This window comes from Macaca nemestrina, chromosome 9, assembly GCF_043159975.1.
Source record: "Macaca nemestrina isolate mMacNem1 chromosome 9, mMacNem.hap1, whole genome shotgun sequence".
NCBI lineage: Eukaryota > Metazoa > Chordata > Mammalia > Primates > Cercopithecidae > Macaca > Macaca nemestrina.
In genome coordinates this window covers 96,715,780-96,729,842 of record NC_092133.1, presented here as the reverse complement: position 1 = coordinate 96,729,842, position 14,063 = coordinate 96,715,780, and the positions used below count along the sequence as shown (strand labels likewise).

At 32.3% G+C, this 14,063-nt stretch overlaps 2 protein-coding genes across 2 annotated transcripts in view; both read right to left on the bottom strand.

The window, feature by feature from the left end:
- LOC105470746 (ankyrin repeat domain-containing protein 30B-like) overlaps positions 1 to 14,063 on the bottom strand; it is a 135,950-nt gene that overhangs the window by 76,601 nt on the left and 45,286 nt on the right. The window contains exons 18-24 of the mRNA XM_071068734.1: positions 12,046 to 12,136; positions 9,844 to 9,872; positions 9,676 to 9,748; positions 7,670 to 7,731; positions 6,057 to 6,186; positions 478 to 539; positions 117 to 207 (exon numbers count right to left, since the gene is read on the bottom strand). Of these exons, the coding sequence (XP_070924835.1) occupies positions 117 to 207; positions 478 to 539; positions 6,057 to 6,186; positions 7,670 to 7,731; positions 9,676 to 9,748; positions 9,844 to 9,872; positions 12,046 to 12,136 (538 nt within the window). The remainder of the gene's footprint in view (positions 1 to 116; positions 208 to 477; positions 540 to 6,056; positions 6,187 to 7,669; positions 7,732 to 9,675; positions 9,749 to 9,843; positions 9,873 to 12,045; positions 12,137 to 14,063) is intronic.
- Positions 514 to 5,061, bottom strand: LOC139356365 (ankyrin repeat domain-containing protein 30A-like). Its single transcript, XM_071070182.1, has 4 exons — positions 4,468 to 5,061; positions 4,103 to 4,193; positions 2,480 to 2,541; positions 514 to 2,191 (listed from the first exon to the last, which is right to left on the bottom strand). The coding sequence occupies exons 1-4, from the start codon at positions 4,606 to 4,608 to the stop codon at positions 2,051 to 2,053; spliced, it is 435 nt and encodes a 144-aa protein (XP_070926283.1). The 5' UTR covers positions 4,609 to 5,061; the 3' UTR covers positions 514 to 2,050.

The following is a 14,063-nucleotide window of genomic DNA, read 5'->3' as shown; positions in this document are numbered from 1 at the left end:
TTTTCCATGCTTTGCATTTAGGAGGTAATTTTCTTTGGCTGTTAGAGGATATCCTTCCTCATCAGTTTAGACAAATATTTGGTCAAATGACTTTTTCAATAAAAAATGGTTCTTACCTTCTAATTTTCCACTTATTGTATGGAATTCTTTTTGAGGTGTAGCCTTGGGTAAACACACATCCTTCTGTGAAACAGTCTCACGGTCACTCTGTTAAAAGTAATATCAATAAATAATTTCAGTGGAAAAATCCTAATAATGAAGAGTATCAAAATTTCCTAATTAAAATCTTTTTAAAAAAATTTCACTATGAGGCAGTAATCTACCTAGCACATAGATTTTCTATGAAGTGTATCCTGAAAAATATCAAAAATAATTGGTGTGGCATATGCAGATGTGAGAAGATAAAGTCTAAGCCTCTGATTTTATGTTTTCATATCATGCAATACTAATATTAAAAAAAATGATAATACATAGTACCTCTAAATCCCAAGAATTTTCTTCCTCTTCCTTTTGTTTGGATTCTGATGGGATCATCTGATCTATAAAAGGTTAATAACAGATACATTCATGAGAACATTTCTCTACTATAAATTTTAAAAACATATACAATTCTTTCATTAATTAATCTGTGGCTTTCCCTCTGTAGCCCATATATTCTTTTTATCGATTACAATCACTACTTTGTAGTCAATCCATCAGAGTTGAAATCTGAGTGTCTGAAAATTAACATTATATCATTCATTAGAATGCAGAAAAATAGAAAACTGACTAACTTGCACGAAGTATTTCCTCACAAAGCAGTCATACCCTCTTCTCCCGTGAAACACTATATGTCCTATATTTGCTGTTCATTCAGAAAACTTTTCTATTACCTATCATCTCTCATTTCTTTGTAAATTTTTATTTTGTAGTATATCTTAGCTCAATTGACTCAGCAATCTCTATTACACGGTTCAACAAAAAAGATGATTTATCAACGAATAAGGTTTTTTAGGAATATTAACTTTTTGATGTTAGTAAACTATATGTCCAACCCTTTTACATTTCAATATGCCATGATAGCATATTGCGCGTGTTTTGGCTGTGTATATGTTTTAGGAATATAAGCTTAAAAATCTTTTATTGCAAATAAATTAAGAACTGCTTTAATTACAACGACACAATTCTTCCCTAATGCAGCAATACCTTCAGAGTCAGGTTGTGACACCTTGGAGAAACATCAGAAATGTATAGGAAACAGTAATTGCCTTAAGTAACCTAATGTTCCCACATATTATAGGATAAAAATCAAGGCCCACACAAGACTTGAGCTCTCAGGCCCTTGAGACAGAAAATGAATTTATACCAAAAATAACTCAGAGCAAATCCAAGGACCATCCGCATCAGTATTACCTGAGAACTTATTAAAAATGCAGAATCCCAAGTCGGCTGAATCACAGTGTGAATTGTCAACAAGGTTCTCAGCTGATTTTCTATGAAAACTTCTGGTCTATATGGAGTGCATATGACAAATTATATACATGTATGGCCGCGCATATACGCTTAGTCTCACCTATTGCAAATAGAACACAACTCTCCATGGTCCGGTGTTTGCATCCCTAATGGCTTCCCAGCAGTGAGAAAGACAGGAAGAGTCAGAATACTTTTGCTGTTATTCTCTGGTAAATTTCAGTACCGGAAGGTCCGTTTATATTCTTCGCAAATTTCTAACCACATCCAATCTACTCCTAAAGAATCATTTTTTTTAATTATCCTCCATTATATAACCATGCTTCCTGTTCCTTCATGTATTCTCTGCACACTGTGTCTTTCTCAGTCTTCATTTCCTCTTTTACTACTTTCTTCTTTCTTATTTTCTCATTTTCCTCAGGTCTTGGAATATCTTAAATTCAAACTAATAATTCAGCTCCTTTTCAGCACTCTCAATATAGTCTGTTACCAACACCTGATAAGACGTATAACTTTTCACCATTTCACTTCTCTTTTTTTCCATGTTTTGCATCAAGAGGCAATTTTCTTTGGTTATTAGAGGATATCCTTCCTCGTCAGTTTAGAGAAATATTTGGTCAAATGACTCTTTAAATAAAAAATGGTTCTTACCTTCTAATTTTCCACTTATCGTATGGAATTCTTTTTGAGGTGTAGCCTTGGGTAAACACACATCCTTCTGTGAAACAGTCTCGCGGTCACTCTGTTAAAAGTAATATCAGTAAACAATATCAATGGAAAAATCCTAATAATAAAAAGTACCAAAATTTCCTAATTAAAATCTTTTTTAAAAAATTTCACTATGATGCAATAATCTACCTAGCACATAGATTAGGTATTCTGAAAGTGTATTAAGTGTATCCTGAAAAATATCAAAAATAACTTGGGGGTGACATATGCAGAGGTGAGAAGATAAAGTCTAAGCCTCTGATTTTATGTTTTCATATCATGCAATACTAATATTAAAAAAAACATTGATAATACATAGTACCTCTAAATCCCAAGAATTTTCTTCTTCGTCCTTTTGTTTGGATTCTGATGGGATCATCTGATCTATAAAAAGTTAATCACAGATACATTGATGAGAATATTTCTCTACTATAAATTTTAAAAACAAATACAAATTTTTCATTCACGAATCTGTGGTTTTTCCTCCGTAGCCCGTATACTCTTTTTATTGATTACAATCACTACTTCTATAGTCAATCCATTAGAATTGAAATCTAAAACATCTGAAAATTAACATTATATCATTTATTAGAATGCAGAAAAATAGAAATTTGACTACCTTGTATCAATTATTTCCTCACAAAGCAGTCATACCCTCTTCTCCCGTGAAACACTGTATGTCTTTTATTGGCTGTTCATTCAGAAAACTTTACCTATCATCTCTCATTCCTTTGTAAATTTTTATTATGTAGTATATCTTAGCTCGATTGCCTCAGCAGTCTTTATTACACAGTTGGTCAAAAAATATGATTTATCAATGAATAAGATTTTTTAGGGATATTAACTTTTTGATGTTAGTAAACTATATGTCCAACGTTTTTACATTTCAATACACCATGACAGCCTATTGGGCGTGTTTTGGCTTTGTTTATGTTTTAGGAAGATAAGTTAAAAATACTTTTATTGCATATAAATTAAGAACTGCTTTAATTACAAAGATACAGTTCTTCCCTAAAGCAGCAATATCTTCAGAGTTCGCTTGTGACACCTTAGAGAAACATCAGAAATGTATAGGAAACAATAATTGCCTTAAGTAACCTAATGTTCCCACATGTTATAGGATAAAAATCAAGGCCCATAGAAAACTTGAGGAGCTCTCAGGCCCTTGAGACAGAAAATGAATTTACATCAAAAATAACTCAGAGCAAGGTCCAAGGACCACCAGCATCAGCATCACCAGATAACTTATGAAAAATGCAGAATCCCAAGTTGGCTAAATCACAGTGTGAATTGTTAACAAGGTTTTCAGCTAATTTTCTATGAAAACTTCTGGTCTATACAAAGTGTATATGACAAATTATATACATGTGTGGCCGTGCATATATGCTTAGTCTCACCTACTGCATATAGAACACAGCTCTCCATGGTCAGGTGTTTCCATCCCTAATGGCTTCCCACCAGTGAGAAAGACAGGAAGTGTCAGAATTCCTTTGCTGTAATTCTCTGCTAAACTTTTGTACGAGAAGTTCAATTTATATTCTTCCCAGTTTCTAACATTACCCGATCTTCTCGTAAAGAATCACTTTATTTTATCATCCTCCATTACATAAACCTGTTTCTTGTTCCTTCATATACTCTCTGTACGCTCTGTCTTTCTCAGTCTTCATTTCCTCTTTTACTACTTTCTTCTTTCTTACTTTCTCATTTTCCTCAGGTCTTGGAATATCTTGAATTCAAACTAATAATTCACCTCCTTTTCAGCACTCTCAATATAGTCTGTTGCCTAGAGCTGATAAGATGTATAACATATCACCTTTTCACTTCTCTTTTTTTCCGTGCTTTGCATTTAGGAGGTAATTTTCTTTGGCTATTAGAGGATATCCTTCCTCATCAGTTTAGAGAAATATTTGGTCCAATGACTCTTTAAATAAAAAATGGTTCTTACCTTCTAATTTTCCACTTATCGTATGGAATTCTTTTTGAGGTGTAGCCTTGGGTAAACACACATCCTTCTGTGAAACAGTCTCACGGTCACTCTGTTAAAAGCAATATCAGTAAACAATTTCAATGGAAAAATCCTAATAATAGCAAGTATCAAAATTTCCTAATTAAAATCTTCTTCAAAAAAATTCACTATGAAGCAGTAATCTACCTAGCACATAAATTCTCTATTAAGCATAACCTGAAAAATATCAAAAATAACTTGGGGGTGACATATGCAGAGGTGAGAAAATAAAATCTAAGCCTCTGGTTTTATGTTTTCATATCATGCAATACTAATATTAAAAAAACATTGGTAATACATAGTACCTCTAAATCCCAAGAATTTTCTTCTTCATCCTTTTGTTTGGATTCTGATGGGATCATCTGATCTATAAAAGTTAAATGACAGATATATTCATGAGGACATTTCTCTACTATAAATTTTGAAAACATATATAAATCTTTCATTCACACATCTGTGGTTTTTCCTCAGTAGCCTGTATATTCTTTTTATCTATTCAATCACTACTTCTATAGTCAATCCATTAGAATTGAAATCTAAAAAGTCTGAAACTTAACATTATATCATTCATTAGATTGCAGAAAAATAGAAATTTGACAAACTTGTATGAATTATTTCTTCATAAAGCAGTCATACCCTCTTCTCCCGTGAAACACTGTATGTCTTTTATTGGCTGTTCATTCAGAAAACTTTACCTATCATCTCTCATTTCTCTGTAAATTTTTATTTTGTAGTATTACTCAGCATGATTGACTCAGCAATCTCTATTACAAAGTTTTCCAAAAGAGATGATTCATCACCAAATAAGATTTCTTAGAGATATTAACTTCTTGATGTTAGTAAACTATATGTCCAACCCTTTTACATTTCAATATGCCATGACAGCGTATTGGGTGTGTTTTGACTGTGTATATGTTTAAGGAAGATAAGCTTAAAAAACTTTTATTGCATATAAATTAAGAACTGCTTTAATTACAATGACACAGTTCTTCTCTAATGCAGCAATATATTCAGAGTCACCTTGTGACACCTTGGAGAAACATCAGAAATGTATAGGAAACAATAGTTGCCTTAAGTGATCTAACATTCCCACATGTTATAGGATAAAAATCAGGGCCCACACAAGACTTGAGGAGCTCTCAAACCCGTGAGACAGAAAATGAATTTATATCAAAAATAACTCAGAGCAAGGTCCAAGGACCACCATCATCAGCATCACCTGAGAACTTACTAAAAATGCAGAATCCCAAGTCGGCTGAATCACAGTGTGAATTGTTAACAAAGTTCTCTGCTGATTTTCTATGAAAACTTCTGGTCTATATGGAGTGCATATGACAAATTATATACATGTGTGGCCGTGCATATATGCTTACTCTCACCTATTGCAAATAGAACACAGCTCTCCATGATCAGGTGCTTCCATCCCTAATGGCTTCCCACCAGTGAGAAAGATAGGAAAAATCAGAATACCTTTGCTGTAATTCTGTGGAATATTTTGGTACGAGAAGGTCACTTTTTATTCTTCCCAAATTTCTAACCATACCCCATCTTTTTGTAAAGAATCATTTCATTTTATCATCCTCCATTATATAAACCTGCTTCTTGTTCCTTCATGTACTCTCTGTACGCTCTACTTTCTCAGGCTTCATTTCCTCTTTTACTACTTTCTTCTTTCTTATTTTCTCATTTTCCTCAGGTCTTGGAATATCTTCAATTCAAACTAGTAATTCAACTCCTTTTCAGCGCTCTCAATATAGTCTGTTGCTAACACCTGATAAGACGTATAACTTATCACCATTCAACTTTCACTTCTCTTTTTTTCTGTGCTTTGCATTTAGGAGGTAATTTTCTTTGGCTATTAGAGGATATCCTTCCTCATCAGTTTAGAGAAATATTTGGTCAAATGACATTTTCAATAAAAAATGGTTCTTACCTTCTAATTTTCCACTTATCGTATGGAATTCTTTTTGAGGTGTAGCCTTGGGTAAACACACATCCTTCTGTGAAACAGTCTCACGGTCACTCTGTTAAAAGTAATATCAATAAATAATTTAAATGGAAAAATCCTAATAATGAAGAGTATCAAAATTTCCTTATTAAAATCTTTTTTTAAAACACAATTTCCTACTTTACAACCAATTTGACTAAAGAGCAGACACATAGAGAATCAAAACATTTTGACAGAAATCCTCATTTAACTCTCTCTACATCAAGCTTATCTTTACGTTCATGCAACCATTAACTTGGTTACTGAGCAGGAGAAAGAAATCACATTCATGAAAAAATTCACTCTTGCATATTTCAAAAAGTATCTCTCTTAAAAATATCTAACTTATGTTGTAGTCCTCATCAAAACTAAATATGACTTTTCAAACACAATACAACACACTTGCTGCTTGCCATTATACATTTAAAATATTAAACATTTAAAATATTAAACATTTGAAGGCCAGATTTAACATTTAAAATATTCATGATTATAGAATTATTTAGTGTTAAAAATGATGCATGTCATGAAGAGAACTTTTAGAGTCTGTCATATAATATATGCACAGAATGTTGAAAAGCTGCTTTATTTTGGTAAACAGGGGCCTAAATTCAGCAACATGTTTTTGACATATCTATGCTGACAAAAAAAGTGCCTGAATAGAATGTAAATGCACTAAGAAAAAAATTATGTTATATTTAAATGAAAGAAACAAATATTAAAGTTTTTTTGTCTAATGACAAATCAGATAAAATCTACCTGTCTGTTGACTTCCACCCTTTGCTGTTACCACCAGGCAGCAGCTGCTTGTTTGTAAGAGGTCAGATACTTTCTATGTCTTTCCACAGCTGTGACCTTAAAATACATCACTATTATTTGACGCTCACGCTGCTGCAGCTTGACTGCCACAAAGGGACTCAAGGAGTTCTATTTGTGAAAATAATTTATATTTTTTAAAAGACTAGTCAACCAATACTCTTGTTATTATAGTCCCACCAGGTTTCCTATTCCTTAGACTTGTCTTTTTCCCGAAATGTTCCCTCAGCTCTATACTGAACAATAAAGATTATGTCAATATGTTCAAGTCCCAGCCATTAACTTTTCAGGTCCCAGCTTTTAAAATACTGCAGTTTAAACTGTCTATGAATCCAATTAGAACTTTTGTACATCTAGATAAACCACAGAATCATATATTTGCCCATAACTGGACTCAGTATAATTCTTTTGCTTTTAGACAAACGTACTTCAGATCCCATGTGAATTGCTAGTGACTTCTAAGCCTTATTTTTTATACTATGCCACACTAGCTTCTTAAATTAATCCGACAAATTAGCAGAATTTCACTATGAAGTAGTAACCTACTCAGCACATAGATTCTCTATGAAGCATATTCTGAAAAATACCAAAAATAATTTGGGGATGACATATGCAGAAGTGAGAAAATAAAGTCTAAGCCTCTGATTTTGTGTTTTCATATCATGCAATACTAATATTAAGAAAACACTGATGATACATAGTACCTCTAGATCCCAAGAATTTTCTTCATTGTCCTTTTGTTTGGATTCTGATGGGATCATCTGATCTATAAAAGGTTAATCATAGATACATCCATGAGAACATTTCTCTATTATAAATTTTCAAAACATATACAAATCTGCTTTCATTCATGAATCTGTGGTTTTTCCTCTGTAGCCCGTATATTCTTTGTATCGATTACAATCACTACTTCTATAGTCAATCCATTAGAATTGAAATCTAAAAAGTCTGAAAATTAACATTCTATCATTCATTAGAATGCAGAAAAATAGAAATCTGACTAAATTGTATGAATTATTTCTTCACAAAGCAATCATACCCTCTTCTCCTGTGAAACACAGTATGTCCTGTATTTGCTGTTCCTTCAGAAAACTTTACCTATCATCTCTCATTTCTTTGTAAATTTTTATTTTGTAGTATTACTTAGTTTGATTGACACAGCAATCTCAAGCAATCTTAAGTAATCTAACGTTCCCACATGTCTCAGGATACAATGAAGGCCCACACAAGACTTGCAGAGCTCAGGCCCATGAGACAGAAAATGAATTTATACCAAAAACAACGCCCAGTTTTCTTTATCAACAAAAAGTACAAATTACAACTATTTGCATCAGGTTAAAGAAAAAAGCAAACATGAACAACTAAAACTTAAAAGACCGTTTCATCATTAAGGATTCGTTTATCATTTGACATCCATCAACTGTATACCCAGTTTTAAAAAGCAAATTTAACTTGTGATCAGCATCCCCAAAATTCACATTTCATGCAGAGGGTCCAAGAAACTCAAATCATACTTTGGTAAGCCACCATTTTCACTCATTTTTAGAAGTGTACCCTGGATAATTTCAGAGATCTAACAAGTTGCAACACCATAGCTCTAATAATCTGTGGGTCACAGGTCAAATTGTTAGTGGAATGTATGATTCCAAAAAGAAATACTTTAAATATTGTAGTTTTAATTTCTAATAACTAAAAAATCAGCAGATAAAACTAACTTAAAGACTCTGAAATCTGCATGCTTTCATTTTTATTTATTATTAATCAGCATCAAAATTGTGCAATTAACTATGGTGTAGTCATACAATGGAATTTCATAAACAACCTAATATTTAAAAAGACACTTAACTGTGCTCTTTATGGATGTCTCTAAAAATTATAATGCAGATAAAAAAAGAATTGCTGAATATTACAATATTACACTGTACAACCATGTATGCTTTAGAAGTTGAAAAATATTTTACATATTAAATATGAACTTGCACACATGTTGTAAAATGTTTAAATATGCATAAGAATAGTTTTTAAAATAGTTTAGAATATTGCTTACTTCTAGGCAATAAACGGTAGTACTATACAAAGACTCTAAAGCCAAAGGCTTCAGAATCACAGTTTCATGAAAAAGAGTGTGTTTATCAAATATTCACAAATAAGTGACTAATTACTATCCTCATCTTTACAAGGGAAAGGTACCACACGCATAAACAGACACACACAGGCACACATGCAGACACATACACACAAACACACAGAGTTCGCTAATCCGAGTTACCGATTTTCTTAGGATTCTCAAAGTGACAACACCGGAAATGAGGTAATTAATGTTAAAAAACAAGTGTTATATTAATAAAAGATGCAATCCCCGAAGTAAACCGTGGAATTTGAATCAAGCTTCAAAGAACTAAACAAAAATTAGACTTTCAAAATTCACCTCCTTGAATCTTTAAGAAATACACTAAGTTCAAAATAGAAAACATTACAGTTTCAGGATACAAAAGTGGAAACACTTGAGAATAAGGCTACATGTTTTTTTAAAATATTGTAAATTACTGTTCTTGTAAGATTGGGTTTTCAAACACAAATACCAGTATTGGCATTATCTAGATCAAATTTTTTTCAGCAAAGTTGAAAAAAATACAGCATTGGGGATAGAAAGACTATTATCAAAATGTCCAATATTGAAATATTCGTCTTTACATAAGTTGAAATTTACCTGCTGTCAAAGGTTGTTCCTTCTTGCATTCGAAGGCTTCATTTGGAAAAGAGTTTTGTATTTCAGTGGCAGGCTAAATGGGTTTGGAAGAACAATGATTAATCAAGAATGGCTACTTCACAAAATACATAGTTAAGTCATTCAAAATGAAATTATAAAACTAAATACCTTGAAGGCAGATGACTTCTCAGGAGGCTCTAAAAAGCGAAAGAGATTTATCATCAATCATAAGTAAATATGACAAAGCCAACCACAAATGAACACAGTGAGAGTATCTAACTGAGTCCTCTTGGTCATCTTTGAGAATGAATACTTTAGATTTGGGAAGTTTTCTTTTGGTTTATTTAGGACACACACATGACAAGAATACACTGAAGAAAATATAAATATAGGTTTCACAGATCATGCAGTTAAGACTTCAAAAGCAAGATTGTGTTTCACATGTAAAAAGAATTGATATGAGAAAATAAATGTCAAAGCTGAACATGGAATGCCATACCAGGTACTTAACGAAACACACTAGAATCATTTATATTATTCTATTCATCATGTTCTTTAATACGGGCCTATCTTTGGAAAGGTACATAGTTATGATGAGAGTTCAGTTGAATGTAGAATTGACATCTCATCTGTGAAGTGTTATGAATTGATCAGCTTGGATATACACTTAGGTCATAATACTAAATATAAATATTCATTGTTTTCCATAACCATATGGTGTAATCATATGCCTATATTTCTGTATCCTCTATTTTATCCATCTGAATGCTTCTTGATCCACTCATGCAAGATGTATAAAACTCATCATGGAAATAATTTATAAGCTTTCAATATTCACATATTTATATAAAAATTAATTGCAATAGATGTATTAAACACAAATAACTTTTTATATTGTTAAGTCACCACAATATTTATTTTAAAAAGCAATCTTATTATTCAAATATAAATTCAGTAATTTTTAGTTCCTACAATTCATCTGATTTGGTGTATCATTAGTCTATAATAAATTTTTGTGGAATGGCAATTCAACACTTTCTTAAAAATAAAGTCAATGTTCTTAGTTTCAAATATATCTCATTTGAATAGCTAACATCAACAAAATATATATTTGTCATGCCTGATTGTAACAGAGAAACCTAATGAGTCACTGTGGTTCTCCCACTTCTGGTAGTCTCTGGAGTGCCCACAAACTACTTTCGGGAGTGCAAATAATCTAAATGCATCTGAAGAGAGTTCACTCAACTGTCCTTCTCAGAGGACAAAACCTGCCTACCTTCTTTCTTGTTTGTCCCCTGTTATCTGCCTAGAATGCCTCTATTAAAAAAATAAAATAAAAATCAAAAATAAACAAAACCCTCTAACTCTGTAGAATTCTTTCCATCCAACACTGTTTCAAATTTCTTTTTCCATCACTTCCTTTCTCCTTGTTTAGTGAGAGTATCTTAAATTTACAGTTTCTGCTTTTTTATCTTTTTCTTCTTCTTCTCTGGCTAAAAGCATACTCAGAAACAAAAGGAATATAATGCTTTCTCTTGACCCTGTTATGACTTGACCATTTATTCAGTTGCTCTTCTTCCACATTTTCCCCATAAATGGCCTCTCCCCTTGCTTCTGAGAGCGAGCTCCAAGTACCACTGGTATCAGCATCGCCTGAGAACTTACTAATAGAAACTCAATTGTGCTGAATGATACTGTGTATTAATAAGGTATTCAGCTGATTTTCTAATGTTTCATAACTTTTGGTCTATACTGAGTATATATGACAAATTATATAGATGCACACCTATGCATATTTGTTAATACTCACCTATTGCAAATAAAACACAATTCTGCATGCTCAGATAATTCCATTCCTAATGCCTTCCCAGTAGTGAGAAAGACAGGAAAAGTGAGAAAACTTTAACTATAATTTTCTGACAAGTTTTGGTACTGGAAGATCATTTTATATTCTTACCATATTTCTATGCATTGTCTATCTTTTCTAGATATATATATATATATTTCCCATCTGCATTTAATAAACCTGCTTCTTCTTCCTTCATGAACTCCCTATACTCTCTCTGTCTTCCTTAGTCTTCATTCCCTTTTTTACTCCTTTTCTCTTACTTATTTCCTGACTCTCCTCATGTCTTAGAGTATTTTGGATTCAAATAATTTGGTTTCTTTTTTTTTTTTTTTTTGTACTCTCTATATATCCTGTTGCCAACTTATACAAGGAATAAAATGTAACTTACCATTTTATTCCTCTCTTTTCAATGTTATGTATTTAGTGGGTAATTTTATTTGGCTATTAGAGTATATCAGTCTTCATGCATTTAGAAAAACATATGTTTGTTAAAAGACTTTTCAAATAAAAATGGTTCTTACCTTCTACTTCTCTATTTATATGCTTCGTTACACTTTGATAAATAGACTCAGGTGTACACACTTGAATCTTTGTAGAACTCTCAAAGAGACTCTGTTAAAAGTAGTATAAATAGATAATTTCAATTTTAAAATCAAAAGAGGCATAAAATTTCCTAATTAAAATATTTTTAAACTCAATTTCTGGCTTCAAAGGCAATTTGATTTAAGGATAGGCACATATTGAAAATCACAACATTTTGATAGAAAACCTCACATATGCTATCTAGATCAAAACTTACCAGTTATCTTCATGCAGCTATTGACTCAGTTACTGAGCATGAAAAAATAAATAATATTGACAAAAATATACACTTATCTGCATATTTCAAGAAGCAACTCACTTAAAAATATCTTACTTTATCTTCCTCACCAAAAATCAAGAAGGCACATCAAACAAAATATAATACACTTGCTACCTGCCATAACACAAGTTGGAATTCAATCAGGCTGGTGGGAAAAATATTAGAGATAGTTATAGAGATAGACACAAAGCTGCTTGGAAGACTGAGAAGTTTGCACAATTTTGGTAATAGATATGGTTGAAGGCAACCTGATCTTCACCTTTAGTTAAACAAATTAAAGTAGTCATAAAGGAAGGCTGAGTAGTTTACCTAGCTAGCTAATTTACTCATATAATCTTAAGACTAACCTTTGATGTACCACAGGTGCTTAAGGGCTTTTTACTCGAGAAGTCCACAATGTCAATTACCCTCTAATGGTGTTGACTCAAGCTTTTGTTAATTAATCTTACTGAATAATTGTGAGTCTGACTAGCTGATCAGGGCCATAGTGGCAACTGTTTACAGAACTCAGCAGGGAGTCTATAAGCCACTTGGACACTCTCAGCTGGACTGACACAGCAGAATATCTGTGTGTCAATGTACTTTATTCATCTGTCGCCGGGTCAGAGGTCTGCAAGGGACAGACTCCCTGCAGCTGGTGTTCCCTGGAAAGGAGGGCTGCCGCACATACATACTGCATTAAACATCGAAAATATTCATGATTATAGAATTATTTAGTGTTAAAAATGATGCATGGTATGAAGAGAATGTTAAGAATAAGTCATATAAAGTATACTCAGAACATTGTAGAAGCTGCTTTATTTAGGTAAACAGGGGCTTAAAATAATCAAAATGTTTTTGATAAAATGCTGACAGAAAAAGTACTTGAATAAAATGAAAAAGTACTAAGGAAAACTTATATTATGTTATGTTTAAATGAAAGCAGACAAGTATTAGAAAGTCTTTTTTTTTTTTTTTTTTTTGTCTATGGACAAATTAGATAAAGTCGACTTGTCTACTGACATCTCATTTCTGTTACCACTGTGCAGCAGGGGCTTGGATCTAAGACGTCAGTCACTTCCTGTGTCTTTCCACAGTTGTGACCTTGGACTACATCATTATTATTTGGTACTTATGTTGCTATAAGCATGGCTACCACAGATGGACTCAAAGAGTTCTATTTGTAAAAATAATTTCTACTTTTTAAAACACTACTCAAACAAATTGTTGTTATTACAGTCCCACTGGTTTCCTATTCTTTATGCATTATTTTCTCCTCAAATGTTCCTTCAGATCTCTACTGGACAATATACATATGTCAATTATTTCAAATCCAAAGCATTATCTTTTCATGTTTCAAGTTGTACAAAACCGCAGCTTAAACTATTTTTCTATTAATCTAATTAGAATTTTTTTACATCTAGATATACCACCAAATCATATATTTGCCCAAAGGTGGATTCAGAGTAATTCTTTAGTTTTCAGCCAAACTTTCCCTCGAACTCATGTGAATTACTGGTGAATTCTAAGCTTTATTTTTTATACTATACTAAACTCGTGTCTAAAACTAATTCTGAAAATTAGTAGAATTTCACTATCAAGCAGTAATCTACTTAGCACATAGATTTTTTTTTAAGTATTTTTTTTTTTTTTTTTTTGGAGACAGAGTCTCACTCTGTCACCCAGGCTGGAGTGTGA